This window comes from Bison bison, unplaced genomic scaffold (assembly GCF_000754665.1).
Source record: "Bison bison bison isolate TAMUID 2011002044 unplaced genomic scaffold, Bison_UMD1.0 scf7180017864212, whole genome shotgun sequence".
Lineage (NCBI taxonomy): Eukaryota > Metazoa > Chordata > Mammalia > Artiodactyla > Bovidae > Bison > Bison bison.
Genome location: NW_011494784.1, coordinates 3266759 through 3276663, shown reverse-complemented (window position 1 = coordinate 3276663; position 9905 = coordinate 3266759). Strand labels below are relative to the sequence as shown.

General features: G+C 41.0%; 1 protein-coding gene across 1 annotated transcript in view; it reads right to left on the bottom strand.

Moving 5' to 3' along the window:
- The window catches only part of PCSK5 (proprotein convertase subtilisin/kexin type 5), a 610290-nt gene that overhangs the window by 369648 nt on the left and 230737 nt on the right, over positions 1-9905 (bottom strand). Inside the window, exon 9 of the mRNA XM_010844912.1 lies at positions 5915-5991. Coding sequence (XP_010843214.1) covers positions 5915-5991 — 77 coding nt within the window. The remainder of the gene's footprint in view (positions 1-5914; positions 5992-9905) is intronic.

Below are 9905 nucleotides of genomic sequence, written 5' to 3'. Positions count from 1 at the left end.
CAGTGATGCCATCCAACCAACTCATCCTCTGTCGTCCCCTTCTCCCACCTTCAATCTTTTCCAGAATCAGGGTCTTTTTAAATGAGTCAGTTCTTCGCATCAGGTGGCCAAAGTATTGGAGTTTCAGCTTCAGCATTAGTCCTTCCAGTGAATATTCAGGACTGAGTTCCTTTAGGATGGACTGGTTGGATATCTTTGCTGTCCAAGGGACTCTCAAGAGTCTTCTCCAACACCACAGTTCAAAAGCATCAATTCTTCAGCGCTCAGCTTTCTTTATAGTCCAACTTTCACATCCATACATAACTACTGGAAAAACCATAGCTTCACTTTAAATTTAAGGCACCGTGATTGAGTAAAGGGAAATGGAATATTGGATGGAATTAAAGAGAAGCAGATTTGGTGACTTCCGTGGTCCCAAGTGACTCAGTGGTAAAGAATCTGCTTGTCAACACAGGAGATGCAGGAGATATGGGTTCAATCCCTGGGTTGGGATGATCCCCTGGAAAGGAAATGGCAACCCACTCCAGTATTCTTGCCTGGGAAATTCCATGGACAGGGGAGCCTGGCTGGTTACAATCCATGGGGTCATAAAGGAGTCACACATGACTTAGTGACTGAGCATGCACACACAAACTCTCTACCTAATGCTCACCATCAGCAAATAGTTCATGGTCCTGCACCCATCCACAGACCACACTGAGTAGCACTGCCCTAGATTAACATTCCTCCTAACTGGTGGTCAAGTGGCTAAGATTCTGTGCTCCCAATATAGGGAGCCCAGGTTCATTCACTGGTCAGAGAGCTAGATCCCACATGCCTCAACTAAAGATTCCACACGCTGCAATGAAGAAAAGACTCGGCACAGCCAAATAAATAAATATTATTTTTTCAAAAAAGCAGATTTACTGTCTACCAAATGAGTCATGGTTCCCAGCCCCAATAGAATCATAAAGCACATCTAAACCTCTAACCATGGAAATAAACAAAGGCTTCCAAGTCTTAATTGAAATTTATAATGTTCATATGTACATGTATTTTGAGACAATTATAATTTTAACTGATTATTTATTGAGAACTGGATGTAGGAACTGAATAATTACAATAAGTTATAATTATCTAGTACCTATTATATAGTCAGCCCTATGCCTGCTATTTTACATATTTTCTTGCTAATCTTTGGAAGTATTATTATGCCCATTTCAGAGATTTCTAAAAATACTAACGCTCAGAATAGTTAAGCCTAAAGTCTTAGAAAAGACTCTTGAGAGTCCCTTGGACTGCAAGGAGATTCAACCCGTCAATCCTAAAGCAAATCAGTCCTGAATATTCATTGGAAGGACTGATGCTGAAACTGAAACTCTAATATTTTGGCCACCTGATCCAAAGAGCTGACTCATTTGAAAAGACCCTGATGCTGGGAAAGATTGAGGGCAGGAGGAGAAGGGGATGGCAGAGGATGAGATGGTTGGATGGCATCACCAACTCGATGGACATGGGTTTGGGTGGACTCCGGGAGTTGGTGATGGACAGGGAGGCCTGGCGTGCTGCGGTTCATGAGGTCACAAAGAGTTGAACTTTGCTGAGAGACTGAACTGAAAGACCATAAAGCTATTAGGGTGAACCAAAGCTAAAAGTCAAGTCTCGAACTACAAACCACTCTTTATTTTCTGATGTCAAGTGACTTTTACTAATACAGAATTATCTAAGGACCCACTCTTAAAAGACAGATCCATCAATTATATTTATAATTATGGTCTAGTGAACAGAGATGATATTTTAACCCAAAATGCCTAAATTTGGCCAAAAAGTTCATTTGGGTTTAGCCAACCCAATACATGCTTGTGGTTAGCCAAGAAAAATTGGGCAGCACTAGTGAGCTTCCCCGGAGAAAGCAACGGCAACCCACTCCAGTGTTCTTGCCGCGAGAATCCCAGGGACGGGGGAGCCTGGTGGGCTGCTGTCTATGGGCTCGCACAGAGTCGGACATGACTAAAGTGACTTAGCAGCAGCAGCAGCGAGCTTCCCGAGTGGGCAGTGATAGAGAATATGCCTGCCAATGTAGGAGACACAAGAGACGTGGGTTCGATCCCTGGATCAGGAAGATCCCCTGGAATAAGAAATGACAACCCATTCCAGTACTGCTGCCTAGAAAATTCCACGGGCAAAGGAGCCTCACTGGCTACAGTCCATGGGGTTGCAAAAGAGTCAGACACGACCAAGCATGCACACATGTGTCTTGGATGTGCATGGATTGATAGGGCCATCTGATGCCCCAGGTGACTGATGGTTTTCATAAAACAGAGGCCGGAGTGCGGGTGCTGCACTCTGGAAAATGTCATATTTCACTGTCAAGGCTACAAACCTAAGCACACATCCAGAACATGCCTGTGTCCTCTAACACTCATACCCACATTACACGAAAGAGCACTACTTAGAACGGGTCAAAACAGCACACACGAGGATATACCAGTGTGACCAGGAAGATAGCTACTCTTCTTGAGCAAAGGTCTTGGCAAGCAACCAAGTTTGAAAGGTGTCCTCACAAAGGATACAGTTTTTAAAAGACAGCCAGTAAAAAAGCCATCAAAGCCAACACTCAAAGAATTGTCTTCACATACACACTTTGTGGCCAGCACCGTTAGCCACAGGACTGATTCACCTTAGGAGAATAGTTTTGATACAAAACTCACCACATCTAGATTCAGACAGAACTGGCTACAGGGCACTACACACTTGCAGTTCCCCCCTACAGCACCCCTGTCCCTTCACACTCTGTACAAGGATTCTTTGGGTGTTAACTGCATCTTGACTTTCCTCGAGCTTTCCTGTTTCTCTTTTCTCTATACACACAAATGTTGATGAGATAACTTTAGCCAATGGATATGGTATAATCAGTTCTACTATAATGCTTGCCTTGAAAACAAAACAAAAATTTGCAATAACATTGACATATTACAGAATGATCTGAATATAATGTGAAATTTGCATTTGTTTATGAACAGTTTTGTATCAGAAACTCTAGGTGAATGTAGAGAACATACCAAGTTGCAATGAGCACCGTAGGAATACAGGAAACACACAGAACTACACACCTCAGGAACACAGTGTGTCTACATCTGATGCTGTTGTTTCCTCTCTGACCTCGAATAACCCTCCTTCCACTTCATAATAACTTGCAAGCTTCCATGCTTCCAAAGACCATCCTGGAGGGTATCCTCCACTCTAGTGAATTGTACTCCTTCCTCCCAGCCTATTTCATTATTTTCCTATTTTCTCTTCTTCAAAATTTTCATCTTTATCTCATTTTTTCTTCCTCTTTTTCTCTTGCACACAGAGTGGCAAGCATGTGAGTAGAAGCAGATGCAATGGGTACACACTTCTATAAGCCAATTTCAGGTCTTAATCAAGATAAAGTGACAGGAGGGGCAGAATAGGGGTGGGGGAGTGGGAGGTTCAAACTACTGGGTGTAAAATAAGCTACAAAGATGTTTTATATAACACAGGAAATACTTCATAATAAATATTTTGTAATAACTGTAAATGGAGTATAACTTCTATAAATTGTATAAAAATAAAACAGTACAGCTTAAGAAGTCAGTGTCACAACAGAATTATAAACAAACTAGTTAGAATTTAATTGCATAATGATAAGACCACAGATTAAGTATAAAACTGATGGAAAGGGACTCTGAACCCAACCTAGCTCTCTGAATTATATTCTTTCCATTTTGAAGTACCAGACTGGCACACACTTTTTTTTTTAGCCTTCTTTATGACAAGATGTCAAAGGTCAGCTCAGCACTCTGTATTATCAAACTATTTTGGTCAATAATTCAATCTTTCATTCTCTCAAACTTACTGTTATTGAAACCAATTATCTCTAGTCACAACTCATTGAAATGAAAGGTACTTGGATCATTTTCCTTTTCATTACCTTAAGAACTTAGCCTTGTGTATAATATACAGAGCAAGAGCTTATAAACAAACCACTTGAGTTGGATTCTTTGCTTCCTAACATCTCCATCTCTTACTACCTGTTTAATCCTTGTCCACTTGACCTATCTGGGCCTTTTTCTTTTTGCTTCACATCTAAGGATTGCTGGGAAAGTTTTTATATAAGATAAAGTGCCACATTGATTAGTTTTATATATTTCTTAATCACTTAAAATGAATAAAACTGGGCTATTATTTTTAATAGGTGCCTACCATTTTTCTGTGCATGTCATTGATGAAGTTTCTGAGTGTGAGCTCCAACCACATTTTCCTATTACTCTGTGGTTTTAGACTTTGCAGAGCGCGAGTATTTTTAGGAGCGTATATGTTGCACTAGGGGAGAAGGCAATGGCACCCCACTCCAGTGCTCTTGCCTGGAAAATCCCATGGATGGAGGAGCCTGGTAGGCTGCAGTCCATGGGGTCGCAGAGAGTCGGACATGACTGAGCGACTTCACTTTCACTTTTCACTTTCATGCACTGGAGAAGGAAATGGCAACCCACTCCAGTGTTCTTGCCTGGAGAATCCCAGGGACGGGGGAGCCTGGTGGGCTGCCGTCTATGGGGTCCCACAGAGTCGGACATGACTGACGCGACTTAGCAGCAGCAGCAGAAGCAGCATGTTGCACTAGAGTACACTGCACTAGAGAGTGAAATTTATCACAGGTGACCTTTTAAATATGGAAGCTTCAAGTTTCTTTTTCAGTGTTTCATGTTAGTTTGCTAATTAGGTTAAGTAAATTAGCTCACGTTGTCTCAAATTATTGATCATAACTTTAAACAGTGTAATCTAGACAGTAATGACCAGGCTTGATGGAAAACTATCCAGTTTACTTCAGGGCCCTTTCTTTTGTTTCAAAAGTTCTGGAAAATTCTATCTACATCAATTTGTATATTAATGCCTTCACCACCGAATCTGATTTATAACATTGATTCAATTGCTAATATTACCAAATAGCATATTTTTCACGGTAACTTTTTCAAGGCTTCTTTGTAAATGGTTAAGAAGGGGGAAGGGAACACCCCATGCATAGTCACAATTATCGAGGCTGCATGATTTTATCTAAATTTATCGACTTAATCAAATAATACCAGGTGAGAAAATTTTCCCTTAGGAAAAATGCAGGGTAGAAACTGTACATAATAAATGAACAAAACACCTCTCTTTATAACTTTTGTGATCCCAAACAAAAATAGGTAAGTAAAAATTCAGATGATAGTATCTAAATCACAATATTATCCTGAAAAAACTTTGAAGTAAAAGCCCAAATTTTAATGTGATCTAGAGATTAGAAACATTCTACTAATCTTTGAAAAATACCTGGGTCATCATAAGCAAGAAATGATTGTGCATTTCATTTGCTTTCCAAAAACTACTGTACTAACTGGAAAGTGTAAATGTGGCTACATGGGCTCTTACCTTGGAGAATAAGAGTGATAATGTGCTCCATACATGAAAAGCCATATAGGTATCGCAGGCATGTTAGTAAAGAATATAATTACTGCAGAGTAGAAGACAGGAAAAAGAAGCAAACCAGAAAGCCCTGGCAGAGACCTCAGGTACAACATTCAATTCAATATGTTGAACTGGACAGAGTAAAGTCCAGGGGACACTTTGTTTTGCCTCTCCCTTGAGCATCCCTATTCTTAAACAAGTGGGTCACAGGCCAGTGACCACATGAGGAGCAATATTCCCCAGGCACATCCTCAAGTTATTCCCCTGGATTCTTTCTGCAACCATTCTTACCATGGGGACCACCCGGTTTTGTATCCAGAAACTTTAGCAGAAAGACACTTGTTTATCTTACAGCAAAGTAGGGATCATTTGTTACCAAAGATTTCCAAGGAAAGATTTCCCTTGGCAAGAGCAGAAAACAAAGCTCTGTACGGGCCGCACACCAGCCACCCCACCGGCGTCTTACTTGTTCTCATTGCTTGCGTCGTAACGGGGCATAGGGTCTAGGTCATTCCCATTCACGTCACAGCTTGCCAGAGCATCCTGGGCCACAGAGGAGAGAGAGAAAGGATACAGATGTTCATTAATTAGCCATGGACCTGAAGGCTCATGACTCCTTAAACACATTTCTGCAAGAGAGTAATTAGATTAAATAAAACACTCATGGTCCAGTGGCGTCAGAATGCCTTGTTCGATAATGAGCAGTGTCATATTTTGTCCCATAAAGGTGAAGAAATACTCTCTACAGACCAAAGATGTGCTCAGTCCATCCTTCTAGCACTGTTCCCCCATACCTCGCATTGACCCTTCACCCCAAAACCACTCCACAAAGTATTACTAGACCACCTAGCAGCAAAGTGATTTATTCTTCATAGACTCTCCCTCTATTGCTTACTTCATTTCTTGAGTGTGCAAATACATTATCACAATTCAGAGATTTCTGGAGACAAAGATTCTTAAAGATGAGTACTAGAAATCTACTGTATCAGGTTATCTTATGACCTCTATGAGGGAATATTTGTCTGGTTTCAGATGTTTTATCTACTATGAAAGGGTCTACAATTCAAGACTTCTTATTTATACCCAATGGGCTTTTGCCCCAACTAAAACAATAGTTTTACTTTATGTCAAGGTTTCAAATGAAACAGAGGTTTCTCTGAAACCAAAGCTGCATTTATTTGCTTTTTTAAATAATTTTGAAAAATATTCAAATTTCTAAGAAAAAAAATTAGTGGATTATTCCATCATTCAAATTTATATCACAGTAGACAGAACTAATTTAAGATGTTTTGAATTTTCTTATGCTTTATGATTTCTGTTATCAGTTTTAATAAAAGTAAATGCTCTTTGCTTTCTGCTTTCTTATCAAAGACTCTTGTTTCTGAAAATAACTTATAGGTACAGGGAGTTTGAAATGTTTGGGGGAAGTAAGTAAAATACACATGACATATAAAGATAGTAAGTCCTGCTTCCCATACAGAGAAACACAAAGCAGCCCAGCTTAGTGTTCATTCAAGCATGAAGGGTGATATCATCTAATTTTACTCATAAGAAAACAGAGGCCTGGGACAGGTTACGTAACTTGGCCACAGGCGTGAAATGAATTGCCTATGGAATGAAGACTGGAACCCAGGCATCCCATCCAATCCAATGTGCTCTTCTCTACTTTTACCAGCTCTAACCTTAGGAGAACCAAAAGGGTACCCGTAACTGCACAGGTAAATTCTAGAGAATTTTCTTTCAAGGGAGGAAAAAAAATGAAAAAAGGTAAAGAATGCAATCACATTTAGGTTAAGGCTCTTTGTATTTAATCAGATGCATTTCAATGCAGTGGAGAATAGGAATGCTCTATAAAAACTGCACTGCATATGGTGAGAAGTCTTTCTTATCATGGACAGCCATAGTTCTGTTCTTTATATGACCTGGGCTAACTCATTTTAGTGTTCAGGCCTCAGTGTCTACCCTGTAAATGAGGAGTCTGAACTGAAGTTCCTTTGTAAGTTCTAAAGTCTGTTCTGTGAAGACCACGCTTACCTGTGTGTGCTTGGAGGCAGGGTGAGGGCAGCCACTCAAATGTTTGGTTCAAATGAGAACTAAATGAATTTGCAGTTCCTCCTCTCTCTCTCTTTTTCAACCTTAGGGAAAATCATCTAATTTAGGAGAAACTGTTTCAAAATTTCATTGTAGAAGTTGACTTGTGAGGTTTCTTGGCTGAATTTTTGAAATGAAAAGGGCAACAGGATTGAATACTGAGACGAAAAGCTAAAGTTGATAAAGTATCAGGTGATATTGGGTGACCCTGAGGGAAGGAAGGTCTTCATAGGTTAGGAATTGGGGTGGCTGTGTGAGCCAGCGGTAGTTTCTGATGTGTCTAGGAAGTGACTTGGAAGTGTCTTATCTGCAAAGATAAAAAGAATCTTTTCAGGTTTATCTGACAAAAGGAAAACTAATCTGAGATTAAGGGTCATGCAATAAGTAATATTAAGCAAATGAGAAAGAAACACTGGAGAAAATATATGGACATTTCTACCTAAATGGTTTCATGTGAAGTTGAAGCAGTATTTGAGAGAGAGGGCAGAGGAGAGATGGCAACAGAGACAAACTGATTCTACTGTGAGGAGAAACCAAGCCTTCCCAGGCTGAAGATAAACGGTGAGAGAGAGAGAGAGAGAAATAGCAGATTTCAAGAGGACATTATGTTCTTTTCTTGGAATCTCAGCCTTAAAGAAAAGGCCACGTCCATTCTGAGTGCATCCACTACAAGGCTCCTCAGGGCCGCTGCTGTGTCCACCAGTTACTGAGGAGCAATGAGGAGAGAAAGCAGCAGGCCTGTGAGAATGGCGAATCCTCTGTACTGATGTGTTTAGGGAACCTACGGGCCAAGCCTCTCTCAGGACTCCCACCAGCTCAGGGCACAGTGAGATAGGCTGGCCTTGCTGACGTTGCTCCTTTAACGACCATGAATATATTCAGTTCAGTTCAGTTCAGTTGCTCAGTCGTGTCCGACTCTTTGCGACCCCATGAATCGCAGCACGCCAGGCCTCCCTGTCCATCACCAACTCCCGGAGTTCACTCAGACTCACGTCCATTGAGTCAGTGATGCCTGCCAGCCATCTCATCCTCTGTCGTCCCCTTTTCCTCCTGCCCTCAATCCCTCCCAGCATCAGAGTCTTTTCCAATGAGTCAACTCTTCGCATGAGGTGGCCAAAGTACTGGAGTTTCAGCTTTAGCATCATTCCTTCCAAAGAAATCCCAGGGCTGATCTCCTTCAGAATGGACTGGTTGGATATATTGGGTTGACCCAAAAGTTCATCCAGGTTTTTCAATACAATATTACATGAAAACTTGAGGAAACTTTTGGCCAACCCAATAGGAGAGAAGAAAAAAATCTGGAAGTGTAGTCCTCTGAGTTATAGCTTAGAATTTTCTGTGGGGCTCTTCTGTAAACACAGGGCAAACCCTGGCCCCTGACTTTCCTCCTTAAGGGTCAATATGAGTCCTGATTTCATCATGATTTAGAGCTGCTTGTCTTTTCAAGGCTGTGAAAGGAAATTCATAAGCTGATAGAAAATCACCAACTTCATTTTTTTTTTCAATAACAACATGAAAACAATATAGGGAAACTCACACAACCAAAGTTTTGGAATTAAAAGAAGTCATGAAGTATAGAGAGGGACATGGGTAAAAGTGACTGAAGTCTTGATAGGTTTGCAGCAATACCAGTGTTCTAGTGGAAATAGTCGTCAACAGGAAAGAGATCAGAAGGCAATGTGGAAGGCACTGGTATGAGTGGGCTCCACCAGGAGTTTCTGCAGGGTCCTGACAGCAATCAGAGAGTTACATCTGCAGATACTAGGGAGTCACTGGAGGCTCTTCAGCAACAAAATGAATATTTTAGGGAGAACACTGAGGTATCAGGAAACACACATTTGGAGCAGAGAATGGCATATTAGGAGATACTTACGGACTTCTAACCAAACTTCCAGACCACCTGACTGCCTCTTGAGAAACCTATATGCAGGTCAGGAGGCAACAGTTAGAACTGGACATGGAACAAGAGATTGGTTCCAAATAGGAAAAGGAGTACGTCAAGGATGTATACTGTCACCCTGCTTATTTAACTTCTATGCAGAGTACATCATGAGAAACGCTGGGCTGGAAGAAGCACAAGCTGGAATCAAGATTGCCAGGAGAAATATCAATAACCTCAGATATGCAGATGACATCACCCTGATGGCAGAAAGTGAAGAGGAACTAAAAAGCCTCTTGATGAAAGTGAAAGAGGAGAGTGAAAAAGTTGGCTTAAAGCTCAACATTCAGAAAATGAAGATCATGGCATCTGGTCCCATCACTTCATGGGAAATAGATGGGGAAACAGTGGAAACAGTGTCAGAGTTTATTTTGGGGGGGCTCCAAAATCACTGCAGATGGTGACTGCAGCCATGAAATTAAAAGAC